The following is a 23602-nucleotide window of genomic DNA, read 5'->3' as shown; positions in this document are numbered from 1 at the left end:
CAAACCTGACCTAAATTCAACCCGACCCGAATTTAACCCAACCTATTTAAAACCCGACCCGAAATCAACCCGACTTCTTATTAACTTGACCCAAATTCAACCTGACTTGTTATTGACCCGACCCGAATTTTACCAGACCTATTACTAACCTGACCAAAAAATTCAACCCGATCTGTTACTAACCCGACTCGAAATCAACACGACCTATTATTGACCCGATCTAAATTCAACTGAAATTGTTCCTGACCCGAATTCAAATCACCTTAAATGCAATTTAGACCACCTTATTATTGTTGATCAAAGCATTTTGTCTAGAGAGACCAAGTAGGTCCAAGCCAGCAAAAGAAAGAAGCATCATCCTCAAATTTAAGAATTAAATATAGTATATATTTGTTGTATTGTCAAAGGAGATAATTAGCTTCCTAAATTATAGACTATAGTTCCCTAGTATATATATATATATATATATATATATATATATATATATATATATATTATAGTCAAAGGGAATAATTAGATTGATAAAAATGATAATTATCTATTTATAGTTAGTTGAACCCAAATATAACCTGATTTGGAAATGACCCGACCTGATTGTAACCTGCAAATTATTGATTTGAACATAACCCGAATTGAATCCGAGAATGACCCGACTTGGAAATGACCCAACCTGATTATAACCCACTATTGACTTGAACCAAACCCGACTTGAACCCGAGAATGACCCGACTTGAAAATGACTCGACTTGATTATAACCCGCAAATTATTGACTTGAACCAAACCCAACTCAAACCCAAGAATGACCCGACCTAATTCTAACTCACAAATTATTGACTTGAACCGAACCCGAATCGAACCCGAGAATTACCCTAAACCGTTTTAACCCGTGAAAGCCCGAATTAAACCTGACCTATTGTGCACCCGACCTGAATATAACCGACCTAAACCTGACCCAAACCCGAAAAGAAGTATGACCTAATGTGACCCGACTAAAGCATGACACAACCCAAACCCGACCCGCATAGGTTATGGAATTAATCTGAATTGACCCGACTTACTATTACCGACCTAAACCCAAACCGTTTACCTGAATTGACATCTCTACCCAAAACCTCCAAAGTTTCTCAAAAAGCGTGGATATTAGCCTTCAATTTTGGAATTTTTTGATTTTTACCCGAAAATAAAAATTGCCGAAATGTTTACCATGGTCCCTAATACCCTCCGGGAGTCCAATTGTCTGGGTGAAACCATCCAATTTGCCTTTAAACGACCAATTTATCAGTTTACTACTTGCACCGATTTCATTAACTCAAGCCTACCACAAACATTTATGACAATATATAATGATCCCATATGGATCCAAATAGTACTATATGACCCCGAGATGTATTCCCTATAGCTTGAAGAATTTTCAACATCGAGCCCCAAAACCTTCAAAATTTCGCAAAATGCGTGGACATTAGTCTTTAATTTTGGAATTTTTTTACTTTATTTCTCTAGGAAATAAAAATTGCCAAAATGTTTACCATAGTCCCTAATACCCTCAGGGAGTTCAATTGGCTTGGTGGAACCATCCAATTTGCCTTTAAACGACCAATTTACCGATTTACAACCTGCACTGATTTCATTAACTCAAGCCTACCACGAATATTTATGACAAAAAATAATGATCATATATGGTTCCAAACGACATTATATGACCCTGAGATGTACTCTCTATAATTACAAAACTTTTAGACACCGGCCTCGAAAACTCCAAAATTTCTCAAAAAGCGTTGATAATTAGCCTTCAATTTTTGAATTTTTTGACTTTTTTTTCGCCTGGAAATAAAAATTATCGAAATGTTTACCCAAGTCCCTAATACCCACTGAGAGTCCAATTGGGTAGGTGGAACTATCCAATTTGACTTTAAACGACCTATTTACCGATTTACAACTCTCACCGATTTCATTAATTCAAGCCTGCCACGAACATTTATGACAACATTTAATAATTATTTATGGTTCCAAACGGCATTATATGACCCTGAGATATATCCCCTAAAATCTCAAGGCTTTTCGACAACGGGCCCCGAAACCTCAAAAATTTCTCAAAAAGCGTTGATATTAGCTTTTATATTTTGAATTTTATGACTTTTTTCGCCGGCAAAATGTCGAAATGTTTATCATGGTCTCTAATACCCTCCGGGAGTCCAATTGGGTGGGTGAAACCATCTAATTTGCCTTTAAAAAGCCAATTTACCGGTTTACAACTTGCACAGATTTCATTAATTCAAGCCTACCACGAACATTAATGACAACATATAATGATCATATATGGTTCCAAACGGCATTATATGACCTCGAGATGTATTTCCTAAAATTTCAAGACTTTTCGACCCTGAGCTCCGAAACCTTCAAAATTTCGCAAAATGCGTGGATATTAGTCTATAATTTTATTTATTTTTTGACTTTTTTCGCCCACAAATAAAAATTGCCAAAATTTTTACCATGGTCCCTTATACCCTCCGGAAGTTCAATTGGCTTGGTGGAACCATCCAATTTTCCATTAAATGGCCAATATACCGGTTTACAACTTGCACCGATTTCATTAACTCAAGCCTACCACGAACATTGATGACAAATTGACAACATAAAATGATCATATATGGTTCTAAATGGCATTATATATGGACCCAAGGTGTATTCCATATAGTTTCAAGACTTTTCAACACTAAGCCCCGAAACCTTCAAAATTTCGCAAAATGCGTGGATATTAGTCTTTAATTTTTGAATTTTTCGACTTTTTTTTGGCTCGAAAATAAAAATTGTCAAAATGTTTACCATAGTCCCTAATACCCTTCGGGATTCCAATTGGGTGGGTGGAACCATCCAACTTGCCTTTAAACGGCCAATTTACCGATTTATATCTTACACCGATTTCATTAACTCAAGCCTACCACGAACATTGATGACATCTTATAATGATCTTATATGGTTCCAAACGACATTATATGACCCCGAGATTTATTCCCTAGAATTTTAAGAGTTTTCAACACCAAGCCCTGAAACCTTCACAATTTCGCAAAATGCGTGGATTAGTCTTCAATTTTGGAATTTTTTTTGAATTTTTTTCACCTTGAAATAAAAAGTTTCGAAATGTTTACCATGTTCCCTAGTATCCATCGAGATTCCAATTGGGTGGGTGGAACCATCCAACTTGCCTTAAACGGTCAATTTACCGGTTTACAATTTGCACCGATTTCATTAACTCAAGCCTACTACAAACATTTATTACAACATATAATGATCATATATGGTTCCAAACGACATTATATGACTCTGAGATGTATCCCCAAAAATATCAAGGCTTTTCGACTCCAGGCTCCGAAACCTCCAAAAATTTTAATAAAGCGTGGACATTAGCATTTAAGTTTGGAATTTTACGACTTTTTTTCGCCTGTAAATAAAAATTTCCGAAATGTTTACAATGGTCTCTAATAACCTCCGGGAGTCATATTAAGTGGGTGGAATCATCCAATTTGCCTTTAAACGACCAATTAACCGATTTACATCTTGCACCGATTTAATTAACTCAAGGTTACCACAAACATTTATGACAACATATAATGATCATATATGGTTCCAAACGGCATATATATATGACCCCGAGATTTATTCCCAACATCGCAAACCTTTTCGACACCGGGCCTCGAAACATCCTAAATTTCTCAAAAAACGTGGATATTAGCCTTCAATTTTGGAATTTTTTGACTTTCTTTCGCCGAAATGTTTACCACGGTCCCTAATACCCTCCGATAATTCAATTAGCTGGGTGGAACCATCCAATTTGCCTATAAACGATCAATTGACTAGTTTACAAATTGCACCAATTTCCTTAACTCAAGTCTAACACGAACATTTATGACAACATATAATGATCATGTGTGGTTCAAAACGACATTATATAACCACTAGATTATTCCCTAAAATCTCAAGGATTTTCGACACCGGACCTCAAAACCTCTAAAATTTCAGCCTTAAATTTTGGATTTTTAAAAAACTTTTTTAGCTTATAAATAAAAATTGCCGAAATTTTTACCATGGTCCCTAATACCCTCTGGGAGTCTAATTAGGTGGGTGGAACCATCCAATTTGCCTTTAAATGGCGAATTTACCGGTTTATAAGTTGCACCGATTTCATTAACTCAAGCGTACCACGAACATTTTTGACAGCATATAATGATCATTTGTGGTTTAAAACACTATTATATGACCCTGAGATGTATTCTCTAAAATATCAAAGCTTTTCGACATCGGCCCCGAAACCTAAAAAATTTCTCAAAAAACGTGGATATTAACCTTCAATTTTGGAATTTTTTGACTTTTTCGCCTGAAAATAAAAATTGGCGAAATGTTTAACATGGTCCCTAATACCCTCTGGTAGTCCAATTGGGTGGGTGGAACCATACAATTTGCCTTTAAACGTCCAATTTACCGATTTATAACTTGCACCGATTTCATTAACTCAAGCCTACCACGAACATTTATGACAACATATAATTATCATATATGGTTCCAAACGACGTCATATAACCCCGAGATGTATTCCCTAAAATCTCACGTCTTTTCGACACCTGGTCCCAAAACCTCCAAAATTTCTTTAAAAACGTGGATATTAGCCTTAACTTTTTGAATTTTTTGACTGTTTTTTCGTCCAGAAATAAAAATTGCCGAAATTTTTACCATGGTCCTTAATACCTTTCGGGAGTCCAATTGGCTGGGTGGAACCATCCATATGTCTTTAAACGACCAATTTACCGGTTTACAACTTGCACTAATTTCATTAACTCAAGCCTACCACGAACATTTATGAAAACATATAATGGTCATTTATGGTTTCTAACGGCATTATATGACCCCGAGATGTATCCCCTAAAATCTCATTTCTTTTCAACACCGGACCCCGAAACCTTCGAAATTTCTCAAAAAGCGTAGAATTAGCCTTCAATTTTGGAATTTTTTGACTTTTTTCGCTTGGAAATAAAAATTGCCAAAATGTACCCTAATCCCTAATACCCTCCAGGAGTCCAATTGGGTGGATGAAACCATTCAATTTGCCTTTAAACGACCAATTTACCGGTTTACAACTTGCACCGATTTCATTAACTCAAGCCTACTACGAACATTTATGACAAAAACAATGATCACATATGGTTCCAAACGACATTATATGACCCTGAGATGTATTCCCTAGGATTTCGAGACTTTTAGGCACCGGATCCCGAAGACTCCAAAATTTCTCAAAAAGGTGGATATTAGCTTTCAATTTTTGAATTTTTTGACTTTTTTTCGCCTGCAAATAAAAATTACCTAAATGTTTATCATGGTCTCTAATACCCTCTTAGAGTCCAATTGGGTGGGTGGTACCATCCAATTTGCCTTTAAAAGACCAATTTACCGGTTTACAACCTGCACCGATTTCATTAACTCAAGCCTACCACGAACATTTATGACAACATATAATGATTAATATGATTCCAAACGGCATTATATGGCCCTGAAATGTATCTCTTAAAATCTCTAGGATTTTCGACACTGGGCCCTGAAACCTCCAAAATTTCTCTAAAAGCGTGGATAATTAGCCTTTAATTTTGGAATTTTTTGAATTATTTTCGCTCGGAAATAAAAATTGCCAAAATTTTTACTATGGTCCCTAATATCCTCCGGGAGTATAATTGGGTGGGTTGAACTATCCAATTTGCCTTTAAATAGCTATTTACCGGTTTACAACTTGCACTGATTTCATTAACTCAAGCCTACCATGAAAATTTATGACAACATATAATGATTAAAAATGGTTCCAAACGACATTATATGACCCCAAGATATATCCCATAGAACTTTAAGACTTTTCGACACCGGGTTCCGAAACCACCAAAATTTCGCAAAATGCGTGTGTTTAATTTTGGAATTTTTTCACTTTTTTTTCGCCTACAATTTAAAATTCCTGAAATGTTAACCATATACCCTAATACCCCCTCGGGAGTCCAATTGGATGGGTGGAACCATCCAATTTGCCTTTAAACGACCAATTTACATATTTACAACTTGCACCGATTTCATTAACTCAAGCCTACCACAAACACTTATGACAATAAATAATGATCATATATGGTTCTAAATGACATTATATGACCCCGAGATGTATTTCCTAAAATTTCAAGAGAAACATCGGGCCCTGAAATCCCCAAAATTTCTCAAAAAGCGTGGATATTAGACTTCAAGCTTGGATTTTTTAACTTTTTTTCGCCCGACAATAAAAATTGTCTAAATGTTAACCATGGACCCTAATACCCTCCGGGAGTCCAATTAGGTGGGTGGAACCATCCAGTTTGCCTTTAAACAACCAATTTACCGATTTACAACTTGCATTGACTTCATTAACTCAAGCCTACCACGAACAATTATGACAACATGTAATGATCATATATGGTTCCAAACGGCATTATATGACCCAGAGATTTATCCTCTAGAATTTCAAGACTTTCGACACCGGGCCCCGAAATCTCCAAAATTTCGCAAAAATGCGTGGATATTAGACTTCAATTTTGGAATTTTTTGACTTTTTTTTCGCCCGGATTTAAAAATTGCTATAATGTTTACAATGGTCCCTAATACCATCTGGGAGTCCACCTGGCTAGGTGTAACCATCCAATTTGCCTTTAAACAACCGAGTTACCGGTTTACAACTTACATCGATTTCATAGCCTGCTACAATGAACATTTATGACAACAAATAATGATCAAATATGGTTCTAAGCGACATTATATGACCCCGAAACGTAATCCCTAAAATTTCTAAACTTTTCGACATTGGGCCCGAAACCTCCAAAATTTCTAAAAAAGCGTGAAAATTAGACTTCAATTTTGGAATTTTTTAACTTTTTTTCGCCTGGAAATAAAAATTTCCGAAATGTTTACCTTAGTCCCTAATACCTTCCGGGAGTCCAATTGGGTGGGTGGAACCATCAAATTTGCCTTTAAACGACCAATTTACCGATTTACAACTTGCAACGATTTCATTAACTCAAGCAGTCAAGCCTACCACGAACATTTATGACAACATATAATGATCATATATGGTTCCAAATGACATTATATGACTCTGAGATTTATTTTCTAAATTCTCAAGGCTTTTCGACACCGGACTCCGAATATGACTTGACCTATTGTTCACCCGACCCGAATGTAACCCGACCTATACCCGACCTAAACCCGATAAGAAGCATGACCCAACCCAAACCTGACCTGGATAGGTTAAGGAATTAATCTGAATTGACCCGACCCGAGCTGACCAACTCACTCTTACCTGACCCAAACCTAACCCGTTTACCCGAATTGACAGCTCTAAGAGCAAGCGAGTTACAAGTTTGTATAAAGAGTGAGAGAGGATAAAAAACTTTAATTTTATGACTTTTCTTAGTTAATTAAGGAAAATTTGCCAATCGTAGCCATTTAAAGTTTGTATTTTATAAATAACATTCATTTAAAAAAATTGTAAATTACAACCCAAAAAATCTTATAAATTGCAGCTCAATTCAATTTTTTCATCGGTTTACATGTCGAAAAATATCCAGTTAAGGTTTTAGGGGCCATTTTACTGTAAATACAAGACATTTACGTTAATTTTTTGCCCATTCCGAACTTGATTTGGACCCTTAAGAGCTAAAACGACCGCTAAAACCTTAATCGAACATTTATCAACACGCAAACCGATGAAAATTTTGAATTAGATTGCAATTTACGATTTATAACAACTTTTGGACTGTAATTTGCAATTTTTAAAAAATGATTCAATTTGCAAATTTTCAATTAATTAACTTAAACAAATCTGACAAAACAAAAAGAAGTGACAAATAACTTACATAAATACAGAGTAGTGCCCAGAGAAAGCATAAATTTAGATGTACTTTTGAGACAAGAAAACTAGTGAGAAAAATTATGTGTAATTTAACCTTATTAATAGTCTGATTCAAACCCCAATTTCTAGTAGCAATATTTGTATCTCAGCATGAGGTTGTGGGATCTAACTCACAAGAGGCACTTTGAGGTGGAAATTCTCTTAGCCTTTTCCCCCACTTCCAAAGTGTTATAACCCGGGCCGAAAAAACCTAAAAGAGATTCTATCCAAGTGAGCCCTTTCCTCACCACAAAAAAAAAAAAAAAAAAAAAACAGATGGGATAAATTGCAGGTTACTCAAGATTTACTCTATCAAAACTTGACTGAGATCAACTCAGTCAAACTCAACCCTATAAACGGGAATCAACTCGGACTCAAAACATTAGCAGGTTGAGTCAAATTACCCAAACGTGAACTTAACTTGCATCATAAGCACCCCCTCTCCTCCTCTCCTATTCCTTTCTGAATTCCTACCTTCCATACGAGCTGGCATTGACAAATCTATCCAATCAATTACACGTAAAATATTTGGTCTTGACATTTATTTTCTTTGCCACTGCACGTAGTAGCTTTGTACTAGGCAAGTGTTCTAAATAGCAACTCTGGTTCTACTTTTGAGTTTCTTAGACAGTATACGGTTGTAGACTTGTAGTGATACAGCAACTGTCAATCGTCTTAAAAAATAGAAACGAAAGAAAGCCAAAAATAGATAACAAAATACAGGAAGGAAATGTAAGCTAGAGTGAAAATTTATGATATCTACACTAAAATGAACCAATGACATCAAAGAATTGAAGATGTCATAAAATCTCAAGATTTTGATTGAAATTACCATTCAGTAAAAATGATCCGTTAGTTATGAACATTTCCAAAACCAATAATATACTCCGAAGCTAACATAGCCGCAGGGCAGCAAAAAAAAGCTCCCTGATACACACCACTACACAGCACAAACGCTCTGACAATCGATTGGTTGAACAACCCTGCCAATCATATGGTAACACAAGTCCCAACACTCTATACGAGACATCATATCAAGAATCTACTAAATACACCCTGAATCACACTATTATCTAAGTCATTTACATGTATATGTCAACTCACAAGCGAGATTACTGCAGACCTAGGTCAAAAGAGCTCACCCAACCCCTTAGATTGAGCATGCTCCAAATTAAAACCTGTCAACGAAAATTGTAATTTAATAGATATATAACATAGAGTAAAATCATACCTTGTAAATGCATGTAAACACAAAGGGAATAGTCATTTGAACCAGAAAAGAAAAGACACATACTGTGCATGTAAATGCCGCCATCCAGAACACAGAAGACTTGAGCATAACCACAGGAGCAGTTGATAGAACCAACTGCTCATGATTTCTGCTTGGACTTTGACCTTGTTCTTCTCTCCGGCACAATTTCTGAACTATCTAATTTGGCGTTTGAAGGATCCTCCTTCTCAAGCTCTGTTATCTCAGTAGCATCTTCCTCCTGCATGACAAAGGGCACCAAAGCCATCAAGCAATTAGTAACTTTTTTACTCTGTTTTACTTTTCAATAGCCAACAAAGCAATGTAGCAAAAAGCAAGGTAAAAATGTCCACACTAAAGAAATACAACTAGAAACAGAAAATAGAAGGCATTGCATTGCTTTTTTTATACAGACAAATGTCTCAAAGCTACTACAGATGGATGCCAAATAGTCAAATACGCAGTGAATTTCTTGAACACAAAAAGCAATTATCTGCTCAAGTAATGAATGATGAGCAAAAATTGCACAAATTAAATTTGAGTTACCTCATGAACCTGCTTTGCCTCTCCAACATCCTCCATTATAAGGACTTCCTGTACCACAGTTTGCTTCTGAATGACACACCTGAATGCTTCATTCTCTACCAGTACAGATTTATCACAGTCAATTTGCTTGGCGTGATGATAAGATTTGCCAGATTCAGTCATTTCTGGGGAGACTTCAGAATTTTTTTCACCTTCTTCAACTTCATTCTCTTTACTTGTATATTGTGTCGACGAACTGATGATGAATTGATCATTAACAGCACTTGGTTGCTTGAATTCCATACTATATATAGAAGGCAAAATTTTATAACATAATCAGCATCTAACTATCATTTAACAAACAAAATCTATAAAATAAAGTAGGTTTTACAAGAAAATTTCTGTTCCTTTAAAGGGAAAGTAGCTAAAATGGCAAAGAGCATATACCAATGAGGATTACTGTCAGGAGCATCAGAAAGATGCTGCCGCCTCTTCTTATTAGCTTTCGCATCATTCAAAAGCACAGCATTTTTTCCAGGAACAGAGTCATCAACTCTTCTTTTTCGCCCAGCACTTGCTGCAGGAGGGACAGAGCTTTCATGCACATCTTTTGTTGCTTCCAGATCTGTTAAACCTTCATCCACAGAAGGAACTTCATGAATCACTTTTGGCTCTTCTGAAGCAGTTCTAGGAGTCTGGTCTGCACTTTCTGTAGGCACTCCCTGTTGTGATTTGTCATCAGTGCTCATTAATTCTTTTGCTGAAATTCCTGAGTTTCTTTCCTCACACTCCATGTTCAAAGATGATTCCCTGTGCTTCAATGGAACATGGTCAGGTGAAGGTTTGAATATCAACGTAGCACATTTTTTCAACCAGGAAACAGTAGAGCTAGGTGGTGAATCACCCCCAGTATCTTGCCCATCTTCCACAGCTGTGACTTTCTGATTTGGCTCCATAGAAGGAATGCGTAAACGTACTTCAGGGGTTGACTCTGCACAGATTTGCTTTCTGGGAGACACAACAAGTCTATCACTATCGACTTTCACATCCTCTAGTTTCTTAAGTTGTTCCATCTGAGAAGATATCTCTTCCCTATCTGCATGCAGCAATTCCCTCTGCTCCTTTAGTTTAAGTCGTTGCATCTGAAGCTCTTCAATCAGACTCTGTATCTCTACCCAAGCCTTGTCTCTCTGCTCGCGGTCCAATTTGATTTCTAACTTCTCAGCTTCAAGCTTCTTCAACGCTAAAGCAACACGTTCTTGTTCCATAATCAGATCTTCCTTCAAAGACCTAATATACTGAAGCTCTCTCTTTTTCTCTTCTTCAAAGGCACTCTCCTTCTCTTTTAAGTAGCTTTCAATATCTCCACGCCTTTTATTGATACAATCCTCCAACTCTCTCTTCTGACATTCAACCTCCAGCAAGAAATCTGCACGTTCTTGCTGAAATTTGGTGAACCACTCAGAACGTTCTCGCTGACTCTCGCACCGGAATGCTTCTCGATCAAGAGAAAGTGATTCTAGATCCCGTTTGTATTGCTCACGCAAAGCCTCTTTCTCCAAATTTAGGCTATCACGTTCATCTTTGAGAAACTTGGAGATCACCAGTCTCTCCCCAGCTATGCGTTCTTCTTCCCTTCGAAGTTCCTCCCTCTTTTCATCAATAACCTCCCACTCCGTCTCGAATTTTGCCTTCTCGACCTTCAATCTCTCAGCTTCAGCCTCAAGTTGCAGATTCTGAGCTCTGATTGAATCGATCTCCTCTTTCAGTTTTGTTTCTAAAATGAGAAGCTCACTTGATTCACTCTTCATGAGATCCAAACTTTTTTCCGCATCAGCTATATGATTTTTCTTCTCTTCTAAATCAAGCAGAGACTTCTCAAGGTCAATCTTTGCATTATCAATCTCTTCCCTCTCTTTTAGTAAAGAATTTTTCATTATCTCAACCTCATTCTCAGAGTTGTGAAGAATACTCTCCTTCTCTTCCAGAACTCTTATCTTCTCCGTTAAATCTTTACCCTTATCAGCTATCACCCTTGCTTGCACCTCCAAATCTTGCTCCTTCTCTAAAATAATATCCTCCCGCTGCTTAAGATCCAACTCACGCAACTCCCAGGCCCTCCTTTTTGTCTCAATATCTTCTTCAGCCAGTTTCTGTTTCACCACCAACTCTGCTTCAAATTCCTCCTTTCTTTGTCTCAAATCAATCTCCTGTTTAGCAATGAGTTTTTGGACTTCAATCTGCAGGATACAAATACCAACCTCATCAGATGAAATGCATCTCACTGTTGAATTTTACATACTAATCTCAACAACAGCAAAACCAATAGGAAGACAGCAAATTACCTGTTCCTTGCTTGCAAGGTTTTCTAGTGAAATAAGCATATCTTGCTCTTTCTTGTTTAATAATACCTCCTTTTCAATGACAGCCTGCAAGCACAGAAAACTATGAATAACATATAGCCCACTAAATCAATAATACAAGTATAATTAAACACAAGGCAAACAGTCAAAAAAATGCAATGACCTTCTCTCGTTCAGAAAGGGAAACTGCATTTAGCTCCAAACTGGACTTTTGCTCCATTAATTTCTTCCATTCGGCAGCAATATTCTCTTTCTGATCCTCCAGCTCTTTCTCAGTCCTTCTCAGTGCTTGGGACCTACCACGGATATCAGCTTCCCTCTGATTTAGCAAAGCTTGACCATCAAGCAGCTTATTCTGTGATTCACTTACAACTTTCTGCCTCTCCACCAGTGATTGCCTTTCATGCATAATTTCTTTCTCCTTGGCATCACAACTAGCATAGAAATATGACAGAACTTTCAGTTGCTTCTCCACAAAAGACAGCTCAAAAGATGAGCTACTCCCTATAGATATGAATAAGAGCTAACTCGTACATACGAAGTACATTGCAGGTAAACTTTAAGCATAATACACTTTTTTTTTTCCTAAACAAAGTTTAGAGGCAAGGCTGGCAAAGTATGGGAAAAAGCGTATATCCCAAACCTACACAAGCCACACTCTCATGAACACCCTTTAAAAAGAGGAGCTCCTTTAAGGCAGTTCATAAACCAACAAAAAAAAATCTAAATATATATACTTGCACGAAAAAAAAGGTCTGAACCTCAAGGCCTACTTAGCATAAAACAAGAACCAACAATATACTTTTCTTAACAGTTTTACATTTAATGTTACTATTTTAGTATTCTCTCTATATTAACATCTGTTGCAAGTAGCAATAAAATAGTAGTTGAATTGTGCATTAATGTACAGAATATAAACGAACCATAAATGCAGCCAACCTGATTTAATACTAAATTTGAAACCAGGACAATTAAGTAAAAATGAAGAAGGTAGATAATATCGCTGGATTTTCCTAAAGGTAAACTCCACTAGTTTTGAGTAATTAAAAAATAATTAGGAATCTAGGATACAAGACTTTAAGTAACACATTTTATTATGATGATCATGATAGGAGGTATAGTGATGGCAGAATGTTTTCATTCAGAAAAAGCACGGACTTTGGGACAGATCCTCACATACAGAACTAGGTATACTATCAAACATTACTTCAAGTTGAACGACTTTCTTTTCCAAATAATAGCCTACAGGAATTCATATTGCGGAACCAAAATGAATTTAGGGAAGACGGTAAATTTGTGTAGTAATACTTATAGGCAAAATGGTAATAAATTTTTTAAAAAAACAAAAGGCCTTACTCAGATTTAAAAGCTGCCATTCTACGGCGAAGATCATCTTCACGAGATTCAACCTCCTGAAGTTTTCTTCCTGCAGCTCGTTCACTACGTCTTGCTTCATCTCGCAAAGATTCAGCAGAGTGTAGCTTTGCCTCAGCCTCAGCATACTTTCTCTGAGCATCTTCAAACATACTGTGAGCTTCAGCAATTTTACTCTCTGCTGCAACCTTCACTTCAGCACATTCAGTGCGCATTTCATGCAAGGCTTTTTCAATCTGCAGGGAGGATGATAGAGCCTTTTTAGCATATGAATTAGTATATACAGGAAAACAGGAAAACAATAGAAGTGACAAACTTACATTTGCCACGCATTCCTTTTCCACTCCCAATGCCTTCTTGAGGTTATCTTCTCGCCTCTTTGCTTCAGCTAAAGCCGATGATAATGCAGCTTGATTGCGCATATGATTTACTTCAGCTGAATCCGCAGATAATCTAACTTCGTCATGCTTAGAAGCATAATCCTTCTTTTCCAAAATAAGAAGGCCCATGTTGTGTTGAAGCTCATAAACCTAAATGGAGTTGCTCATATCAGGCCTTCTAAACATATAAAATAAAACAGAAATTTAACAGAATGCTACCAGCCACATAAGTTTCCTGTTCCTTATATAGCTGTCATCTTCTAACCATGCCCTATATTCCTCTGATCAGCATCACCAGTTTATCAACTTTACTAATTTGAAGCTCTAATTAAATTGATTTCTCTTTCAATCCTTTATCACAGATATGGTTTTAGTCTTCAATGAACAGGAGGAATTTCTTCGTCAAGCTATTCACTCTATATTGGATTAAGCCTTTAACTTGGCATCACAGTGTAAATTATGATTTCTCTCAATAGGTACAATGGTAAAAAATTAGCACATTGAAATTATAGCGTTTTCAATTCCAACTCATAACATCATAGATTGGATCATTGGAGTTAACAGTCGATCATGTTGCCTACGCTTCATGATATATGGGCCGGATAACTACTCTCTCCTGGTCTATCTCGCTAGGTTTCCTCTCAATAACTCAAGTGTAACAAGTTCAAATTCTCAAGAAAAAGAATACGAGCCAATAAAACATAGTTACTGTCCTAAAATTCCCTCCTAAACACATTCTCTATATTTATCTTCATTCATACTATTGGTATTTAACAAATGTCGCTGCATAACTACTAACTAGTCAAATCTTTTAATAAATGACTTCATTGGAAATTAGTAATATCTAATTTTCTTAATAGTTTTTCAATTGAAATATTCCCTCCCAACAAGTAATGAAGTAATAGACCACAATTTTCATTTAGATAGTTACAAATTAATATTCCACTTTCTAATATTAGATAGTTTGTTAAGTTTAGCTTGTGGCAAGGTAAAGATACCCAAAAAGACGGATAATTATGAAATTCCTATAAATTTCATAAAAATGGCTTTCAATCAATGCAACCTATCATTTAGGGACGGAGTAAGTAATTTAAAAGAATGGGATGGCTCGGTTGATACTACCTCAAAAACTCGTTATTCGACATACACTCAACAATAACTACATAACCCGGAACATAAACCTTGCAAAAACTCACCAACCCAGAAATAATCTAGAGGAAGAAAATTGGACTCGATAACACATTAAAGTTTTATGAAACACAAATATTCAAAATGTCCAATTTTAAAGTTGGCATGCAACCCAAGTAACAAGATTCTCATACCAAAATTTACTCAACCAATTAATACGAGTAAATAATTAAATTAAAAATCAGAACTTCTTCCTACCAAACATTTGATAACATATAACATAACCCAGATCCAAAAATTACAAAAAAAATCCAAAAAAAAAAAGGGTCAGAATTAGCACATTCAAATACTAACTCTAGCACTTAGCAAAAAATTAATAAATTGGACCGACAAAATATTAATAACAAAATTAATTATATTAAAAAAAAAGTGGCAAACCTCAGCTTCAAGTTTGGCTATATAAGCGATAAGAGCAGCTTTATCACGACGACGAATAGAATCTTCATCAAACCCAGAATCACGAAGACGCTTCCAGATCCCTTCATCGGAAAAAGCAGAATTCCGGCCATTAGTCGCCGGAGAAGAAACATCTAGAATCCTTGATCCCGGCGTAATAGTAATCGCCCTCAAATTGACCGGCGAAGGAGTCGCCGGAATCCGGGGACTCGCCATTGAAAAATTCCAAACCCTAGAAAAGATTCCTTCTACTATACTACTTGAGTTTCTCTCTCTAGAAGTTTCTCTCTCCTGAGTGTTTTTCTTTACTTTATTGAAGAAGATGATGATGATTTTGAACAGGGAGGAGAGAGAGAATGGTTTTGCTTTTTCTTGGGTTTAGTTTTAGGGTAGAGGAGAAAACGGCGTCGTATTAGGGGAGGGTGTTTTTGATTTTTATTTAACCCCGCCTTTTGGAACATGTAAACATGTTTAGTGGTGGGATAATTTGATTTTTGAAATGATTTGAATGGGATTAGCGGAGGGTTTAGTGGGTAATAATTAAAAAGTGTTGACTTGAATTATATGGAGTAATTAATTAATTATTAGAAAGGATTATTTTATGTCCAGGTATTGTGAATTTAATTTAACCTGGTTTTGGAAACTTTGTTGTATACTTATGGAGAGTGATCTGGAATTTGCCTTTTCTCTCTCTCTCTCTCTCTCTCTCTTTTTTTTTTTTTAGGCAATATTTTTCTTTTCTCTCTCGGTATATTTTTGGTCATTTTGAATTTTAATTTACTTCCTTGTTATGGAGTACTAGTATAACAAATCAATTTGCTTATTGTGAGCCCATATGCATAACGACTTTCAAATTTAGATTTTATATTTATGCATGGAAATGTAAGAAATAAATTTTTTTTTTTTTAGGTGCGATCCAAAATATGATTTTTGTAAAAAAAAAATAAAAATAAAATAAATTTTTTTGTAGTCTTAAAAAAAATATATGATTTTTGTAAAGAAATTAGGATGTATGACATAAAATCAATTAAAAAAAAAATTTAAGGAATCAAGGAAGAAATTACCTTGCAGTTTTTAGTTTTTTGGTTTTTTGTATTTTAAAAGTGTATGATATATGTCATATAATGAATAAAAAATTAGTCAAACTTATTAAAATCATGCTAATTTTGAAATCTTACAACAGAAAAGTGAAAACAACTTTTTCTTGTTTCCTGTTTTTGATTTTTTGTTTTCAAAAAAACTGAAAACTGAAAACAAAAAACAATGCCAAACAAGCCAATAAGTCATTTTAAAAATCTCAATAATTGAGGCTATTATTTAGGAGAGATGAGAGATTAGAGTTGGGATACTAGTTGACATTCTACATTTTTATTGCCTTGTTAGTGCATATGATCAAGAATACATGGGACTAATGAGAGTATGGGACATATATATCTAACACCAGATAGAACAGTGTTTAGCGTTTTGAACAAAATAAAACACTATCAGGAAAAAAAATTGTCAGTAAAGTCTATATTACATGATGTGCAATACATTGTTTATTTTGGATGGAAAGACGTGATAAAAAAAAATAAGATCCTTAAATCACTAGTCAAAGAATTAATGCAATTCATTATCTTAGCTAAAGTCAACCTGTGTTAAAAAATTGCAAAATAACATACTACGTATTTAATTAAATTTATTAAAGGTACATTAAGGTACGTTGCTTTAGTGGTACATAACGGTATGTGTCATTTACGGTAGAATTTTCAAATATTCATACCCACTAATAAATACGGAGTACCATCAATCGTTGTTTTGACAATTAAATCATACCCACTAATAATCGGCAGCTACTCTCTACTCTTAAACCTACCAACTACTCTATCACCGCTATCACTGGTTTTGCCGAACAGGGCAAAAATCTTTAGATTCGGGGGACTTTCATTGTATAGATACAATCACTTTATGCAAAATTCAAGTTGCAAAACGAATTTAGTTGAAATCTGTTGTAGTAGTACTATAAGGTCATTAGGTCTTTCAGGCTTCAGACTAAAGAAGAGTCTTTGGTTTTAAAATAAAGGCTTGGCTCACCACACTTCCAATATAGCATTTAGCATAAACTTGTATTCAGTTACTAAAAAGTTTGTCAATATGTTAAAGTAATTAGATGCTTGTTTAACAAGCTTGTACATTTATGACATTATCACTAATCACAAACAATTCTTGACAAAGTCTCTAGAACATTCACAGTATACTGATACATCAATCAACAATCATTAGAATGTCCAAGACGTTGTATATCTGGATTCTGGAGGCAAATATGTATTCAGTGCTTTTTACAAAGCATGAATTACTAATACATCATACGAAGTACTATGTTACGAGTGTGACAGAAGCCAAGAGAAAGAACTGGTACGTGTTAAAGTGGTGTGAGTCTTTTTTCAGGATGTTATGTGAATCCTACAATAATTAGATACTGAAAGCAGAGCCCTTCCCTTGGTTGTAGTCATCAATCCAACTTTTAATCAATCGAATCTCAGATGTCCTTTGTTGGACCAGCCAATCAGGATCATTTGGAGTTGAAGCTCGCAAATCTAGGTGATGTGCACCTGATACACAATTTAAATATGATAAGAGTAAGATTACTTATACAGAACCAAGATAAACTATAAATCTATGTGTTGAGCATCAGCAGACATAGGTGATATCAGTAAAAATCATGTTCATTTAGACTGTATTGCTGAAACTCAGAAAATTCATTAGACAAAACACAGCTATAATAATGTAACTAATCTACAATGCAAGTCTCAAAAGGTGAAAGTAATTAATTACGAGTAGAATACAAAGGAAACATGCTACCTTCTTCTGTAACAAGGGCAATCAGTGATTCTGAGACATTTTGCAGAACGCTGAAGGGGAGTTGAGAATAATGATCATCAGATTGGAAAATGTCGAGAAACTTATGTTCACGTAAACTGTATTGGTCTTACCTGCCACCACTCCACGGATCCAATAGTCCATTTGAAAAAATTATGTTACTCCCACTGTTTTTCCAGGTAGTCTTAAAATCCTTCACAATGTGAATAACAGGCATCACTTAAGATTCATATACAGCCACTGAGCCACATGAAGCTACCATGCCATATAATAAAAGCAATGATTCACCAGCACAAGAAATACTATGAAGGCAACAATACACATCAATTTAAATATAATTAATTGAGTATTGATTTCCATTTCAATTCCATCAAGTCCTTGAAGCAGTTACAAAAACAAATTTTGTTTTCCAAAAAAGCCATTTGTAGCAGCAGAACTTGTTAGTTAGTGACAATGTAATAAATATACCAATCAATCAAACATACTACGTATATCAGACACTGTTTGGTAGGGTGGCTAGAAACTATCAGTTAACATAAATAAAAAATAGTAATAGTACTCACAAATATGTCCACTCAGCTCAGTCAGCTAGTTGTTTAGCTTACAGTCCTGTTTATAAATAGAAGAACGCAGAACTTAACATGGCAAAGAACCAACTTATCCATACTAAATTGTGTTAAACAAGCTTAAAATGCTATAACTTGTGTTAACTTGTACTAGTCAGACCAAAGCCTTTCCAGAATCTAAACTTGCAAACAAGATCAAATACTACCTCTATTCCATTTTAATTGCCCCATGTTCCATTTTGTGGTATCCTAATTTACTTGCCCTATTTCCATTTTAAGAAACTGTCTATATTTTTCTTTGAGTTGAGACTTGAGTCCACACCCACCCATTTTTCCCCTCTACAAGGGAGTACATAAAGAAATGCATTTGAAAAGGGGTACATATGCATATAATATCTCTGAAGAAGTGGGATATGAACAGTTCCTCCGTAAAGATGTAAGGAATCATAACCAATACACTTGACATAAGATTTGTACATTGAAAAAATCTACCTCCGTTACAAGTTATGTGCAATGATTTGACATAAAGCTGAGAGGGAAAATGTCTAATCGTTGCACATAACCTGTAACGGAGGTAGTATATATTTTGCAGTCATAGAGAGATCAAAAGGAATCTTACATGTCCACCAAATTCTGTAGTAATCCATCTGAATCGTGGCTTGACTCCATATGATCTCATGCAGCGTTCTTCCTCATAAGTTTTATTGAAGCTAAATATAGGAAACATGCTTTTTTCAGGATTGCTAGACATTGGCATTACCATTTCTGTACACGCCTACAAACAGGAAGCACACTGATAATTTATATATGTATTGATTGCACATTATGCCTGATTGAACATCGTTTGAACTTTTTATTTCATTAACTAATTTTCCCTCTCTTGCAATTTTTCTTATAAAAAGTACAAAGTATAAGAGGATTCAGCACCTGCCATTGCCAACCACTCATTCCATGAGGATCATCATCCAGTTTGAAGCAGTCAACAGCCCCAGTGTAGTTATAATAAACACTTACTCCATAAAATATGCGATCTAGAACACTGGTACCATCAGCAGCACTGTCTATCCCTTTGCAAACCTAAGAAGCAAAATATTACAAGTAAATTACTGCAGCAACTATTACAAGCATGTCAAGCATAAGCGATTACCAGATGTATGCTCACAAAGCAATAGAAATTTCATGTCAAGCCTTCATATAAATTGAAAGAGAGAAGGTATACTGCTAAGCGATTACCAGATTTATGCTCACAATTTGAAAATGTTTCTCTCAGAAACAGATGTCTGACTATATTGAGTTATTGACAATTAGGAGCTTCATACATTTGGACATGCCAGCAGCAGGATGCATACTAGGTGATGGTTGCTCTTGTTCTTAGTTATTACTAAAAGGATTTCATGGAAGTCAAATACGGAGTAGAAATACTGCCAAGTGCACTTGCATGTAAAACTAAGCACAAAATCAAAAGGATTTCATGGAAGTCACTTACGGAGTAGAAATACTGCTAAGCGCACTTGCATGTAAAACTAAGCAGAAATTTAGGATTTAAGTCATTAAAACCAAGTAGAAGACAAAGCAAACATCCCACACTACACACATAATAGGACCAAAATATTTGTCAGAACCCTATATCATCCTCAGTCCAAACAAATTAAGGAATTTCTTTTATCTAGTTGAGTAAAAGGCTTTTAGCCTAATATGGGTAATAGCATACATGCATAGATTATACACATCAGTGGTCCATCAACAAAAGTCAGAACTAACATCACAAAATTCCTGCATTAAATTAGCTAGCATTTATAGTGCTTAAAATTTTCTGCCCCAAAGTAAAAAAAGTGAAGGACTATCTAATTTGTCAATATATTTCTTAAAGTTCAAAGATAACATATTTTCATCAAAAGCAATGAGTGTCTATTTTAAGTAAAAATACTACTAATAGCCACTGATCAGCAAGTAACACTTCAGAGACTTGGTGCTCAGGACCACATTAATTGTTGTCACATTGGGTTGGCAAAATCTTAGAGGTTCAAAAATGGAACTGATTAAGTTGGAAATTAACAGAAATATTAAATTACAGCTTACCTTGAACATGAAAGACAGATTCCTATGTCAGTAAGCAGTTTAGATAATCTCAAAATATAAGAAAATTCCGAGCTATAAGTTGAACTTTTGAAGACATGAAGAAAATGGGCTACATAATGGAGAGATAGAGATAGAGATAGAGATAGAGAGAGAGAGAGAGAGAGAGAGAGAGAGAGAGAGAGAATGCAGCCGACTAACCTCTCTTATTGGATGTCCAGGCAAAGGCATCAAGAAGTCTGAAGGATAAGGGTAATCTACCATGGCTAGATAACTATAGGCTGATGATAACCAGTCAGAAAGATCTTGACTGGTCTTCAGTGCCCTATTTCAGATTACATAAGTAGAACACGAATAAGCAAAGAACTAAAGTTTATCTCTATAAGTGGATAAGGACATTCAAAAAAAAAAAAACTTGTATTACCCACAAAGATGGAATGTTTTGGTAAGCTGGTTTAGGCCATCTGCATTCTCACCCATAGATTGCAACTCACCCCATGACTCCTTTATTGTATTGAAACAGTTCATACTTTCACGCTGTAGAGAGAGTAAATTGCATCAAACATAAGGTTCATGCTATTAAGTACCTAATAACCTAAATATTGAGAGAGGAAATGGCTACAGAGTACGGACTCTAAAATCGTTGGAGACTATGTTATAAAATGTCTCCGGTGGCACAATATCTTCAAATTGAAGTATTGGTGCTGAAGAAGCAAGAGCACCAACTGTGAGATGTGGATACTTGAGCCTCATCCATGCAGCTAACACTGTTACATTCATTCATATATAAATGTAAGTATAATAAATGCCTAACTTTTATGTTTTGGCCGACACTAGAAGTAAATTGTTGAAATTCTAACTAAAACACAGAAAACTAATGCAAATTTAGAGAAAAGAAAGGGACCAGCATCGTACTTCCTCCATAAGATCCACCAAACAATACCACAGGACAACCCTCAGCAGACAAATTTTGCTTTAGTTCCCGGAGCAACACAGCATAATCAGCAATTGCTTGTTCTGCTGTGAGATATGATAAGGTAGAGCTATTTCTATATGCTTCCTCTTTGCTTCCATAAGGCATTGATTCTCCATAATAACGATGCTGCCATATATAAAGTTTCAATCATTGATTAACACTGATCACATCAATCTTCAGAAAAGAACATCAGTACATATTTTTATGCAATTTTCAATCATAAAGAATACGATTATCTGCTTCAACCTGGGAAGACTGTTCATACAGAATTACGAACTCATAAGTAAGCAAGTACAGCTAGTCTTTGATCAAAACCTCCAATTCCTTGAACATTTTGACATAATACATGGCAACAATATATAAGACACATATGTGCAAAAGAATCTAATTTGTGTTACAAGCCAAGGAGCTACTTAGTAATTATCAATCCGAATTTGATATGCAACAGGAAGAGCAGTAAAATTTTTAAAAATCAACTCAAATTAAAGACATAAAGAATCATGTTCTGCCTATATTTAACCTCAATTTAACTCTTGTTTTGTATGATCTCATACGACATATGAATGATTCAAGACATGGTCACAAGTGTTTGTGTCATTCTACATGCAAACATTTATGAGTTTCCAATAACGACTACAGATTTCCCTCATCCGAAATTCAATAATCATGTTGACAGTGCTATGTTTAACTAAAAATGTGACGACTAAATTTGAAAGGAACGAGCATGTGTCTTTTACTACTCCGTACTTTCCTAAAGTAGCGATTATCACTATTGCATTGGTATTCAAGTCTCACAACTACGAAATAACTTACATCAGTACTGTAAATTGTCAATTACTAGTAATACTTCAACATTACAAGTGAGGATAAATAATATGGACCAGAAATAGTAATGCTACTTCATTTTGTTGATTTCATCATCAAGAATTACAATTCAATATTAAGAACATGATATATGCAGGCAAAATAATACTATTATCAATTTATTAAATATATCATTATCCAACAAAAACGACAAAAATCCAAATTTAACCCAACAGTTAGGTAGAGAAAACAAATTCAAAACCAAGAATTAATAACAACTAATTCCAATTCATCACTACACAAAATAGTCAAAATCATAAATAGATAAGTCAAAGGAGAAAGAAAATACTTCAGGGAAGAGAAGCATGGCACCAAAACGAGGGGCAATTTCCCAAATAAACCCAGAATTAGAAGCAAACCATTCAATATCACCTTCATTACCACAATACATAAAGATGGGACCTTTACGCTGAGCTCCAACCCAGTTATCAATATTAATTAGATAACGTTGTGAAAATTTCCCAGAATCTTGGAAACTAAAATGATCAAGTTGTTGAGTAAAATACTGGGTTTTATATTCGTATGATGATAATTTATTGGGTTTTTCGGCATATTTTCCCAAGAACAGGGGAGCTGATTGAGTGAAAGTGATGATACAGAGGAGGAGGAGAAGGATGAAGTGTTGTCGGAAAGTTGCCATTTTTGGTAGTGTTGGGGTGGTTGGTGCGGTGGTGGTGGGGTTTTTATAGTGGTTGATGATGGAGTTATTTATAGAAAGGTAAAAAGTTTGGGTGAGGTCAATGTCTAAATAAAGAAAGAAGCGTTAAGCAACTTCCTTAGTTATTGGTAGAATCCTTTTTTGTCATTGGAAATATTTTGACGGGTATCAAGAGTTGATTTTTT

General features: G+C 35.4%; 2 protein-coding genes across 3 annotated transcripts; both read right to left on the bottom strand.

Annotated features, from left to right (window-relative positions):
- Positions 1-8741: 8741 nt before the first annotated feature.
- Positions 8742-16119, bottom strand: LOC110722501 (protein CROWDED NUCLEI 4-like). 2 transcript variants are annotated; one of them, XM_021901777.1, is made up of 9 exons: positions 15401-16119; positions 13775-13984; positions 13437-13690; positions 12244-12514; positions 12063-12146; positions 10165-11957; positions 9739-9973; positions 9238-9433; positions 8742-9121 (listed from the first exon to the last, which is right to left on the bottom strand). In XM_021901777.1, exons 1-8 carry the CDS (start codon positions 15632-15634, stop codon positions 9314-9316), a joined length of 3201 nt encoding a protein of 1066 aa, XP_021757469.1. In that variant the 5' UTR covers positions 15635-16119; the 3' UTR covers positions 8742-9121; positions 9238-9313. The 2 variants fall into 2 exon arrangements, with proteins under 2 accessions (XP_021757469.1, XP_021757465.1); XM_021901773.1 differs by having other exon boundaries at positions 9739-10021; positions 15401-16110.
- A 1385-nt stretch (positions 16120-17504) lies between these two features.
- LOC110722493 (lysosomal Pro-X carboxypeptidase-like) lies at positions 17505-23602 on the bottom strand. Its single transcript, XM_021901762.1, has 10 exons — positions 23049-23602; positions 21835-22021; positions 21553-21686; positions 21344-21456; positions 21121-21244; positions 19771-19920; positions 19463-19618; positions 18391-18470; positions 18260-18309; positions 17505-18009 (listed from the first exon to the last, which is right to left on the bottom strand). Exons 1-10 carry the CDS (start codon positions 23397-23399, stop codon positions 17870-17872), a joined length of 1485 nt encoding a protein of 494 aa, XP_021757454.1. The 5' UTR covers positions 23400-23602; the 3' UTR covers positions 17505-17869.

The sequence above is a fragment of the Chenopodium quinoa genome, unplaced genomic scaffold, assembly GCF_001683475.1.
Source record: "Chenopodium quinoa cultivar QQ74 unplaced genomic scaffold, ASM168347v1, whole genome shotgun sequence".
Lineage (NCBI taxonomy): Eukaryota > Viridiplantae > Streptophyta > Magnoliopsida > Caryophyllales > Amaranthaceae > Chenopodium > Chenopodium quinoa.
Note: the sequence above shows the minus strand (reverse complement) of the source record. Positions and strands in the feature narration are given on the sequence as shown.